The sequence below is a fragment of the Carettochelys insculpta genome, chromosome 3 (genome assembly GCF_033958435.1).
Source record: "Carettochelys insculpta isolate YL-2023 chromosome 3, ASM3395843v1, whole genome shotgun sequence".
In the NCBI taxonomy this organism is placed as follows: domain Eukaryota; kingdom Metazoa; phylum Chordata; order Testudines; family Carettochelyidae; genus Carettochelys; species Carettochelys insculpta.
Genome location: NC_134139.1, coordinates 61,063,510 through 61,076,523, shown reverse-complemented (window position 1 = coordinate 61,076,523; position 13,014 = coordinate 61,063,510). Strand labels below are relative to the sequence as shown.

At 39.3% G+C, this 13,014-nt stretch overlaps 1 protein-coding gene across 1 annotated transcript in view; it reads right to left on the bottom strand.

Annotated features, from left to right (window-relative positions):
- Window positions 1-13,014, bottom strand: part of USH2A (usherin) — a 581,084-nt gene that overhangs the window by 483,201 nt on the left and 84,869 nt on the right. The window contains exons 11-12 of the mRNA XM_074989966.1: window positions 12,750-12,945; window positions 8,435-9,076 (exon numbers count right to left, since the gene is read on the bottom strand). Coding sequence (XP_074846067.1) covers window positions 8,435-9,076; window positions 12,750-12,945 — 838 coding nt within the window. The remainder of the gene's footprint in view (window positions 1-8,434; window positions 9,077-12,749; window positions 12,946-13,014) is intronic.

Sequence of the window (13,014 nt, the reverse complement as noted above, 5' to 3'; positions counted from 1 at the left end):
GGATAAATAGAAACATCCAGGTCACCTTCACTTTGTCACTCATTCTGTGGTACAACTCTATAACCTCCTCCTCTTTATATCTTTTATGAATATATTTTATGAACATTTATCCAGATCTCTAATCATTTTCATCACTCACCTGTGAATCACTTATTCTTACTAAACTTTTAACATGGACCAGAGCTGAATATTGAACTCACACTTTAATATAATATTATAGTATTTGCACTGTTATTTCCTCTCTCATTTCTTACACATTCTAATGTTATTTTATCAAGGGTGAATTACTCAACTGTGCATTTAGCAGGGGTTCACATTTAAGGTGCCCCGACCTTTTCCCCAACTGGCAATAGTTAATTTAAAATCCTGTAGTGTGTGCAGAAGAAATAATTTGAACTACTCAACGTGCATTACCTGGCATCTGTCAACAATGAATTGGCCTACCCACTCTTTTTTCTTGTTATGTCATCCCAGAGTTCTTATCTAGTCCTGACATATCTATATTAATTCGATGCCACCACAGTGTTTACCCTTCACCTCTGACCATTAATAAATATCAAATAAAGCTAATTCTAGTACAATAATGCCACCTAACCCTTACCTAGCACTTTTCATACCACAACCCCAAAGTGCTTTACAAAAATAGAATATCTGGTTGGGAGAGGATATCCTGCAGTCAACATTTTTTCTTATGGTATTTTTTATTTTTCCTTTTGGTATGACTCACAGTGACTCAGAAGAATTTTCCCCTCCTCTCATACACTGCCACAGCATCCTCACAGACCTCTTAGTCACTTTTCCTCCCTGATTATATAAAGTTCAGTGAGTGTCTTTTCTTTAGCTGTGCTCTTTAGTTGCTGAATTTCTTTTCGTTGTCCATGAATTCTCACCCTATCTTACTGATGTCTTATTCTATAATGAAGGGCCCAAAATTGCATTGTGATTTGCTATCTAACCAAGGCATTATATCCTTTGTCTTACAAGTGATAACTTTATATATACACCCCAGGGTGGTATTGTCTTTCTTTGCAGTAGTGTTGTGCTGTAAGCTCATATCCAAATAGTAGAAGAACTAAACAAATTGAAAACATTAGAATTTTACTGCTCAAATCTTTGTTCAAGTTTAGTTTCTGGTCCTCAGTGAGATAATTCTCCAGTGGACAGTCAAGTGATATCCATCTCCAGTTAACACACATGCACATCATAAAACAACCATACTGCTGGCACTTTATTCCAGAGAGGCCCAGAACTAAGCCATCACACAGACTGAATATCTTGAAGTTATTAGTGAGGCAGCATGCATTATCTCACACTGCAGTTGTGTGTATGGTATAGCACCTACCCTGTACATAAATAGAGGTGACCATTTCCCAGTAATGTCACTCTCAAGCAAAATGAACAACAATACTGAAAGAGTACAGCTGTAAGATAGGATACAAGTTTAACAAGTCAGAACGCTTCTTAGATATCTAATTTACAACCTGCTATGAAAGTATTAAAGATTAATTTTTGGCAGACCTTCGGGCAGGCTAGAAAAAGACATATCTTTAACCACCAGATAATTAGCAAAAAATTGACAAGCAACGAAGGACAGCAACAGATAAATGAGTAAGTCTAAAGTACTATAATTAATCTGAACTGATAGGACTTTCCTGTGAAAATATCTTTTATTATAATTATTACAGTAACAAACGCTAAAGTTAAGGTTGCCGTTTTAAGGCCAGTTCTTAACTATGTCCCGGAGTCAATAAAGGTATGTCAATTTTCAGCAAGTAAGGTTTTGCTAGTCACTCTATTATTAAACATTTACAAAGTTTGTGCCATGGTGACACTTCAAAATTCCTTAAAAGCATCTGATTTTTATTTCAAACATTTTAAAAACAAAAGGAGCAAATATAAGAGATGAGGGAATTGAAGGAAAAAAAAACCTAAATTGATCCTAAATGAGAATATTTGAAAGACATTATTTTTCTTCTGAATATACACAGTAAGACCCTAAATCTTCAAAAAGTGACTCAGTTTGGATACCCAATTAGATACAAGGTACGGAGGCTGATTTTTAAGAAAGGAGTCAGTGCCTTTTCTCTGGAAATGAGGATGTTTGGAAGCACTTCAACATTGGTGCCCAGAAGTCACTTTTGAAAAATGTAGTCCTAGATGACCAAAAAACAAGACAGAAGAGGCAGTGGGCTGGAAACAGCTATTGCACACGTGGGGCTAAACACTATTATAGAACCATAGAACTTCAACAGACTTTGAGTGGCTCCCAACCCAATCCCCTTGCACTTATGACAGGAGCAGGCACCAACCAGACCATCCTAGGCAGCACGGCAAGAGAAGTGAAATCCTAACAGTCAAAATAGAATTCCTTGCTGGTGACAGAGGCAACATATCATGTGAACACTTCACCACAGACCCAGAACAGAATCCCTGTCTGGGCTACTCAGGCCCACACCTGACCCTAGCACACTGTGCATGCATGTCAGTCACTATGTAAAGCACACTGTCTAAACTCCCCCTTCTGACAGGCCCTTGGCTAGCTTCAGTCCCTTGGATAAATGAAGAGAAGCTCTCCTACTGCTTGTGTGGCAAGGTAGGAAAGGATCTGATTGAGAAGCTGTATACTTTCCCCTTCCACTAACACAATGACCATCAATTGGGGGAATTGGGAAGGGGAGGAGTAGTGACTGAGGAAAAAATAATGAAGACAGGGTTTTATGTAAATCCTTCAACATTTCAGCAACTGGGGGATTTCTAAGCCCCAGTGAACTGCATCATCCCATTTGCATTAGGAAGTTCCTGCTATACAACATTCTCAGATATCTAGTCTTCAGACTTTGACAGCTCACTAATTGCCCAAAACATCTTCAATAGACGTAATGCAGTGGTTTCCTGGTAGTGTTATGCAGCATCTCGTGGCATTCATCAATTTGTTGCTAACTGAGAACACAAGATTTGGGAAGAGGCTATAAGAGATGCCGAGTTCCGTGATTTGAGACTGAAGTCCCATTTCAAACGTGAGAGCTCCTCCTAAAGTCACTTAGGCACCTTTGAAAATGTGTCATTGACATTTTTGAAATTTTCTTCTAAAGTCAAAGTCAGAGTCTAAGAGCTAGTCTACACTAGAAGCACAACACTGGTGCAGCTGCACTGGTGCACATCTGGTGAACATGCTTTATGCTGGCAGAAGAGAGCTCCCCCATCAGCATAATTACTGCACCTGCCTGTAAGGCCGAAACTAGGTTGGCGGGACAGTGTCTCCCACTGAAAATAGCACTCAGATTTCTGTAACTTAATTCACTCAGAAACGGAGGGGATTCGTGCCAGTGTTCCCTCTAATTTTTTTCCATCTGTGGGTAGAATAAATGTTATGTGCACCAAGGCTGTGGATGCTCTGCTAACCAGCTGGGTGTCACCTGAATCTCTCCTGGGTGGCCGCCCAAGCACTCAGCTTACAAGGAACACTGGTTCATATCCCCAAGCAACATACATTATATCGGCATAAGCTATAGTGAAGAACTTCCCTAAGTGGCTTCACTGAAAGCTGTGGTCTCTGGTCAGTGAAGGACTCCTAAATGCCTTTCTCTGACTAGGCCTCTGCTCAGCACAGACTCTAAGGCCTGAATGACTGCAGAAAGATAGTCCCTCCACATCAAGGTGGCAGGGAAATGGGCTGACAGGGCATGTACACAATGAGTCTTGGGCATATACTACTGCACCTGTTTTGTGGCTAGAGGCTTTAACCAGTGCCCGTCATAGTAGTTCACATGTGAAGTAAAAATAGCTTCTCTCTTTGAAAAAATATGCTTTTGCCTTCCATTCACCACTAATTAAAATAACAGAGTAAACAGTGCCTCACTCAAGTTCTAATTAATTTCAATATTTTTTCATTCAATAAACAAAAAATCTATGAAAGAAAACTATTCTTTATAAATCAACAACAAACCAGGAGACCTGAGGTTCCCCAGCTTCTCCCCTTCCTCCAGAAACATGGATAATTGGTCACTTTGCTCCCAGAGGTGAAAAGGCGTGATGATATGTTGACATTTTGATTCACATCACAAGGAGAGGGCTTTTTGAAAGCTAAGAGGGTAAATCTCTCTCTCTTTGTGGCTACCTTTTATTTTAAGTAAATACACGAGGAGATGAGAATACTTAAATAACTCAAGTTTAGGCTACAAATCACACAGTAAATTTATTCAGAAAACTGAGTTAAAATAGGTGCATTGTCCCATCAGTCTAATCTACCCTCAATATAATTTATGGTTGCCATTTTTACCTAATTATGTGCTTTTAATTAGGCTGCAATGGGTACAGATATTCTTGCAGTACATTTTGCTATCTTTGCCCCAAGGCAAAGCCTAAGGACATGGTTAGATTATTTGAAACCAATCAAACTACTCCTTAGCTCCATAATTTAGTACCATTTTTATCATTAGATCAGTTTGTAAACAAACAGAATTTTAATAATTCAAACTCTTCAGAGCTGGATATACTTATTATGACACGTCATACTTATTAAAAAGAGGGAGAGTATGTTGTCATTTTAGCAGTTTGGGGTTTCTTTTTTTTAAAGCTAATCTATGAACTGTAATATTAAGTTCAAAAACAACAAGAAGTCCTGTGGCACGTTATAGACTAACAGATATCTTGGAGCATAAGCTTTCGTGGGCAAAGACCTGCTTCATCAGATACATGAGTGGGCATTGAGATGAAGTTCAGTCATCCTGAGGGTTTCATCTGCTGGTATGTATTCCTTCCTGCCTTCTTACCTTCCTCTTCCTCAGTGCTGCCAACTCTCCAGGTTTTGCTGGGCGTCTCCAAGAACGAGGCTTAATATCCCACAGGCTGATGCAGCCTATCCAGAAGATTTTAACCTGCTAATAGTCCAGTAGCACAATGGACTGTTCCATAACACCTGCCCTGTTCCTGTGCTGCTCCCAGAAGTGGCCAGCATGACCCTGTGTCCCTTGGGGGTCAAGGGCAGACAAGGGGGAATATGCAGCTACATAGGACACCACCACTGTGTCCCACCACTGGGTATGCCACGTGCCAGCCAAGGATAGTGCCAACTCAAGCAGCCACAGTTCTCCACCTCTTGCAGTTCCTGCTCCATCTCTGGGTCCAAGTGGCCCAACCCCACCAACCCCCTCTTTACCTGCTCAGCTCTCCGCCCTTGCTTCACCTGCCAGACCCGACGGCCCAAGCCCTTAGCCCTCTGACCTGTACTATGCTTCCTAGTCCTGATGGTCCAGTCTCCCCAGCCCCCACAGGCCCTGGTTCCAGTGGTCCCAATCCCTTAGCACCCTGCTCTATCTCCTGACCTGCAGCTCTAGCAAGCTGCACCACTCCCCTTTCTGCCAGTTCTCCTACCAGCCTCCCTGCCCCCAAAGCCCTGAGCACAGCCCCTTCCCACTACAGTGTTGCTGCCCTGCTCCCTAGAGGAGGCTGGGAAGTGCAGATCCTCAGGGTGCACAGAATTCATCAGGATGGCCCTGCCTCCTACATCTCAACCCCCTGATCCAGACTGATCCCAGAGTCCCCTTCTACACTACAAACCCTTCAGCCCCAGCCCAGAGCCTGCACCTCAACCCCTTATGCTATCCCTGTGAAGGTGAGGTTGGGGGAGAATAAATGAACGAGTGAAGTGGGATGGAGTGAGGATAGGCAAGCTCTAGGAGAAGGAGAACAGAAAGAGTGTGAATTCAGGAAAAGGAATTACGGTCTGTGTGATTAGACAGTTGGCAACCCTTTGAGTCTTCCTTCACGTTGCTCCCTGCCTTTAAAAATACCCACATTGCTACAAAAGCTGTAATCTGGTACAGACACATTAAAGAACTTTTTTCAGGTTATTATTGCACAGTGTAATTTTTCTGACCTCCTTTAAATATACTCTGATCTTAGCATGGTCATATGATCCAGTAGAGAGTTCACTGGTCTGTCACTCAAGTTCACTTGAGTACTGTTCTCAGGTCTATCACTGGCCTGCTGGACAACCTGGGGTAAATAACGTCACTGTTCTCAGTTTCCCTGTTTGTAAAATGGGGATCATTATATTGACTCACTCTGCAAAGAATTCTGAGATCTACTAAGGACAAGAGCGATATAAGATCTAGGCTACGTGGTATTATTAAGGTCCAAACCCATTTCCACTGAAGTCAGTACAAAACTCCCATTTAATACAATGAGTAATGACTGGGTTCTTACAATGTTAAGGAATCAAATTTTTTCCACAAATCAGTAAACTAATGCTAATCATTTGCACATTTGTATACACTTCTTGGTAAAACAAGATAAATTACTGCAATACAACAAGATTTTTTTAAGCAAACAAGTATTCCCTCATGTGCCATGCAGCTTATTCCACATGCTATTCTGCACATACTATCAATTAGACATTTTTAAGATCTACATAACCCCCTTGACATCACTTCTCAAGGACAAGGGTGAGTCATTGGCTCAGGAAGCCTTGACATCAGTTCTCTGCCTAGCCCCAGCTCGCTTTCTGATTAAGTGCCTGCTGCAGAGTGTCAGCAGGTCAGATAGCACTGAAGGAGGAATGAAGAAAAACACAAAATAGTAATGTGTTTATTAACATATGTACCTAAAGTAATTTAAATATTTTTTTAAAAAATACAGATGGGGTTTTATTATAGTCACCTGTTCTCAAAAAAATTAATAAAAAGATTTTAGTGCCAACCAATATCATGAACTCAGATATAAATTCCACTAGCAATAATGCAAAATGAAATTCCTCATTTTTCAATGCATTGTGAGATACCAATTGACTTTTCAGCCGTTTATAAGGCCAAACCTTGCTCGACCCTTGTGAGGATCTGTATATCCCCAACACAATGGTGCAATCACATGCACCTATTGGACAAATTATTTTGCCCGGCTTCTTAAAGTGCTCCTGCAAATGTCTCCACAGCTTCCTCCATGCTAACTGCTCAAGCATGGAACTCCCTTCCTCGGCTGATTTTTGAAGAAATTTATCTTCCAATTCCCTTCGATCAACACCAATTTACGGTAATTCCTATCAAAAATCAGCCAATTAATGACAGCTGTGTTCATAATTAATAATGACTTCTAGGTCCTGATGCTTTAAGGTGTTTTACTTTCGAATGCAGTTATGTCACAAAAAGATATTTGTAAACTGTGTTTTCATAATAAAAATGTAATTTCTGACAAACACAGTAGTGTGAAATGAAAATTGCTCTCTCTTTTTTTAACGTGTGCATATTTGTAATTAAAATAATACGAAGCATGCCTTGTACATTTTGTATTGTGTTGTAACTCAGATCAATACGCTTGAAAATGTAAAAAAACATCCAAAGTTACATAAATGGTATTTTATTATTGTTTAAGCGTGTGCTTAATCACAATCTTTTCATTCTAATTAATGTTTTAGTTACTTGCCAGTTAGGGTAACCATCAGACCCTTTTTGGCTATGAAAGCCCCGTATTTTGGGCACCAGGAAGGCATACCTATTTATTTTAACAAAAGGGCTAATTGCCCTGGATTAGGGCCCCTCCCTTTTCCCCCAATCAGGAGCACAGGCTGCCACCTGGTTTATGGCTCCCCTCGGCTCTGGGAAGCCAGGAGCCAGATCGTTGTGGCTGGTGCCTGGATCCCCATGCCTCAAAGGAGCCAGGAGTGGACCAGTGCAGCTTCCACCTTTTACTGGTTCCCTGCAGCCCAGGGAAGCCAGAAGCTAGACCAGTGCAGCTGCCACAGGGCTCCCCTCAGTTCTGGGGAGCTGGGAGCCTCACCTCTGGGGCTGCAGTCCCATTCCCAGTGCCCTGAGGCATGGGGCAGCCAGGGAGTTGCCCCAAGGAGTGGCAGGCCCATTCCCAGCACCCTGGGGCATAAGGCAGTTTGGAATTGCAGTTGCTCACCCCCCCCTCACAACCAGGGAGCACACAGCTCCACCAGCAGGGTGGCAGCCCCCACCTAAGTAGGATGACCATCTATCCCATTTTGGCCATAACAGTCGTACTTCAGTCACCAGAAAGGCCTCCCCGCCAGTGAGTCCTGTATTTGGCCTAGGGAAATATGGTCACCCTATTGAAGTGCCACTGTAAACTCATCTTTGGAAAGGGATTATATCATTTTTGTTAATATCTAGCATTACAAGTTTCAGTCCTGATTCACACCACTGCTATAAGGCTATAAATACAAAATAACAATTTCTGCCTGGCAGGAATCTAAACATCTGTGGGTGCACAAGAGTCAACCCCTTTACCCATCCGTCATATGAAAAGTAGCATCTTTTATGTCTATGGATATGTGTGTGAGGGGAAAATGAACTTGTATAAATTGGAGGTGAATCAGGGCTAAAGCCCTGTAGCCTCCTGTGAAAAAGAATTTAATATAGAAAAGACAGTTCTCGATACTTAGAATACTGCATAGTGAAACAAGCAATTTTCTTACCTGATTCACACTGATTGCACCTTCTTCCTTGACGATTAGGCAGGCATACACATTGTCCACTAATCTGGTCACAAACTGTTCTTGCCAATGTCCCTGAGGAGTCACAGTCACAAATCTGGCAGCCGAGATGGTTACTAATGGTCAAATTGTACATATGAGGCACACACTGATTGCACTGAAGGCCAGTTACACCAGCTTTGCATGGACACTGTCCTGTTAATTTGTCACACCATAGAGAGCCATTTACTGTACCTGCATTACCACAATTACATGGCAGACAGACAAAGGAATTATTTTGTTGTACTTTGTAGTACCCATCTATGCATTCACTGCACTGTCTTCCTCCAATATTAGGTTTACATATGCATTGTCCTGTCACAGCATTGCAAACTGTTCTAGAAAGTGATCCTGCAACATTACAGTCACATGCCTTGCACCCAGTAGCATCCAGCCCAAAGAAGTTGTCCAGGCAGGTGTCACACCGAAGCCCATTAGTTTCTTCTTTACAATTGCACTGCCCAGTAAACGGGTCACAGAATTGATTCAGGGAGCCATAGATATTACACAGACAAGGCTCACATCCATGTTCATTAAAATTTTTGCTGACTTTAAATCCAAAACTACAACGGTCACACTTGAGGCCTGAGGAAAGAAACAGTTATTAAAGGAGAAAATGGGAGAAGGAGGATATTTAATTTAGTCAACAGAAATTCAGTACAAACTATATATTTTAGATTTTTAAAAAGTTCTGTCCGACCCCGATTTTTAACAGCAGCAGCAATGAGGTAGCAGCACAAAAACTACAGAAAACAGCAGGAGGTAATATAACTGCCTTTCTCTATTTTTGTATTTCGGAAATAACAGCTTTTTATGGTTTTCATATACAGTGTTTTGGATGGATGTAATTTCATCTCAAGCACATTTTAAAATCTCTGGCACAGGTAAGAGTGATGTAGGTGACCACTTTAGTACCGGTCCTTCCTTCTTAATAGCAACAGATGATAACACGAAAGAGGGTGGACAGAAGATGTGCTGGGGGCAGTCACCTAATTCTAATGACATATATATAAGCATTAATGTGGACAATAGTCTCAGAGAGGTAGCTGTGTTAATCTGTATCTGAACAAAACAAACAGATCAGTCCTGTAGCACCTTAAAGACTAGCAATATTATTTATTAGGTGATGAGTTTGTGTGGGACAGACCCTGACTTCTTCAGATTTGGACAATAATAACTGATAACTAAGAGGGAAAATTGTGTAAGTATATAAGTATGGGCACTACAAATTAGACTAATACCGTTTAATATTGATTACATGTATATACAAGTGTTTATTATGAGTATTTATGGGATACAGAAAATATTTTCCATAATCCAAGATGAAATAGTGCTTTTGTCTAAATGTATGATTCAGTTAACACTTCAATAAATTAGAAATTAAATTGTTTTCTTCATACTTCATCCTGTAGCACTGTTAGCTTTGTTTTCAAAGTCATTGTTTTAATCCTTGCCTCTGGGGTTGAAGCTGATTTTTTGTTTATAACATTTATCTCACAAGAAAGCAAACTAAATTATTATTTGAGAAATGCTAACTCTCATGTATGTGTGTGTTCCTTTCCAATGGAAAAAATCTTTCACTAAGATGACATGGTTTAACTGTGGCAGCCAGCAAAAGAAAAAAAAAAACTTAGTTCCTAACAAAATATTTCTATCCTTTAAAAAATACTTAAATATATAACAATACATTTAGAAACTCATATGCCAAAAAGCATCCCCTGAAATGGGAGGAAATACATTATATATATATATGGATAAAAACCTCAAGAACTCCAACAGAAGGCAAGTTCTGTTAACAGTGATGAATGGCTCACCTAAGGCATATCATTTAATTTCAATAAGGAAAATAAAAAAGGACCACTATTGCTGCAAATTTTAAAAATAACTGTATTGTTAACAAGAATTATGACTCATTTTGAACTATTAAAATTGGTCTACATGGATTCATATCATATCAGTTTTAAAAATATGCGCAGTGCTTATTTGAATATGCCATACATATTCCTGACAGGTAATCTATTCCTAACGATACTGAGGAAGGCCTACAGGGCATCACATTCAGTGTTAACAAGTACAGTGGAGTTAGAACGCTTGGCATTTAATTCACATTCTTCTACCTTTTTTATTCTAGATGAATGACCTACTTTAATAAAATTATTGGTGCTAATGTATTTTACTGGTGATAGAATCATTAGTAAGATTTAACAGTTGTGTTAACTCTAACAGTTCACGTTCCATAACATTGAGGTACACAGTTACATTTTCTTTTATCACAGTTATTTGAATATACAAAATGACCATAGATTGAGGTTACTTGTAAGCCCAGTTTTGAAAAAATGCAACATGCGTATTAAAAAGATAGCTTCTCGTTGTAAAATCTCACTGCTCAGGACTGGAAAATAACACTTATTTACACATGATAAAAAATAGACAACAGAATATTGAGTTAATTGTGTAAAAACTCTACTGACATTTAGCCATGAACTTATCTTTTACAGCAAATTGCCTCACTGAAGACAACTATGCAAATATGCTTAAAAGTGAGCATGAACATACGTGCTTGCGGGATTGGGTTTTATGAACCTTCCCCTTCCTCCCCTCTAACTTGTGTTTCTTTTTGAGGGTGGTGGTGGTTGTCTGATTTTTAGGGAAACAAAAAATAAATACCAAGTACTTTCACAGCATAAAATGTTTGAAATAATTTGATGAAACAAGAGCCTGATCCTGAAATCCTTGCATATCCAATTTCTCACTGATATTAAAACATGCTTGAAAATATACAAGGAATCCAAAGTCAGCCCCATATGTATATGAAAAAAATATAATAAAAATTTGTTTGAAAATGTCTTTTTTGTCTAATGTAGGAAATTCAGGTGTAAGACACATCAACTATTTACAGTGCAAAGATCAGGTTGCGTCTGAGTCTCAGAGGGGCTGAGCACCTTCACGAAGCATGCTGACCATTATTTTATCCTCACTGTAGACAACCAGAGTTAAAGGCACTCAGCACTCCACAGGAAGAAATTTCTGAATCACCCAGGGCCAGATCCTTTTTGAGGAGCATTTTCATGTATTTATCTATTTATTGGCTTATTTGAAAATTCCAGCCACAAGAACAAAGAATAGCAACTTGTAAAATTCACAAGTCAAGCTTTTTGGGCATTCACTTGAACCCCAAAGCTATCATAGAACACTATGGGTGGAAACTAAGATTTAGAAATCTGGAAGAAGCAATTGTTCACAAATTAGTGAATATGCATTACCTAAGCTCTGAACATTGAAAGGTATATTTCGTATCAATGTACAATCTGGGTTAGTTCAGAAAATACAGTTTACCAATGGTTTGAATGACAAATTGGTAGGGGTTTTTTTCTGAGCCATATGTATGGCCTGAGATACATACAGTTACCAGGCAGGGCTCACTTTATCAGGAAATTCTCCTTGCATAATATTCCCATACATCAATATTTCAAAGTGTATTATGTACACTGTGTATTTTGGGCACTTGATAAATTTTGTCCTTATGTGGCTGTGGCTCCCCTCAAATATGCTGGAAGTAATAAATTGCTATAATCAAATCTAATTTCTGAAAAATACCTGTGGGAGTAACAAACAAAAAAGCACGTCTTGTAAAAAAAAATGATAAATAACACAGAAGGTAGCAGTTTATTATAATCAGCTTGGCACTGAATTACAAAATTAAAATTATGTGGCCCTTGATAACTAACCCTAGCAATGTTCATGATCTGTGGAATAATGTTGACTTATTTTGCATTTCATAGGAACAGTTCAAAGAAATACAAAAGAAAAAATGGAAAGATTTATCACAAAGGACCCCGTAGCATAGAGTATTTTGAGGGGAAAAAATCCATTTATTTTGGTCTATTAAGAAAACTAGTATGGAAACGATTTGCTTAGAACTCATTAAGTATAAAACATTTTGAAAAAGTGCTAATTTCCTGAAAGAAACATCTATGCAGTAAGCAAATTAATATTATTTGTGAGTGATTAGCATGGAGCTATGTGAGGTAATGCAGCTACGGAATAAAGAGACTTTTAAAGGGATGATTAAACTAAGCTTCAAACTGCAGTTTGATAGACTTATTAAATTAATACTTTTTAGACTGTTAATTTCATTCAGTTTCTTTAATCTGCCTTCAGCAAATGGATATTTACTGTACTTTTCCAGTTTAAAAATCAAGTGTTTTATTTCTAGGAGATAAGAAATATATGACTAAAACTCTTCCATTACACATACCAACAACATTTTCTTTGCACTTGCACTGGCCTGAATTTTGGTGACAGGTAATATCTCCATTGACTGTCCCAGAGGGATTGCAGTTACAGGGACTGCAGCCATCAGGGTCTGACTGTTGCAGATTGTAGAATCCTTCCTGGCACTGATTGCACTGTCTGCCAGACACATGTCTCTTACAATTACATTGGCCTCCAATCTAGAAAGACACAAAATATTATTGGATGATGAATGCATCTATTTTTAGATGATACACTCATTAGCAATA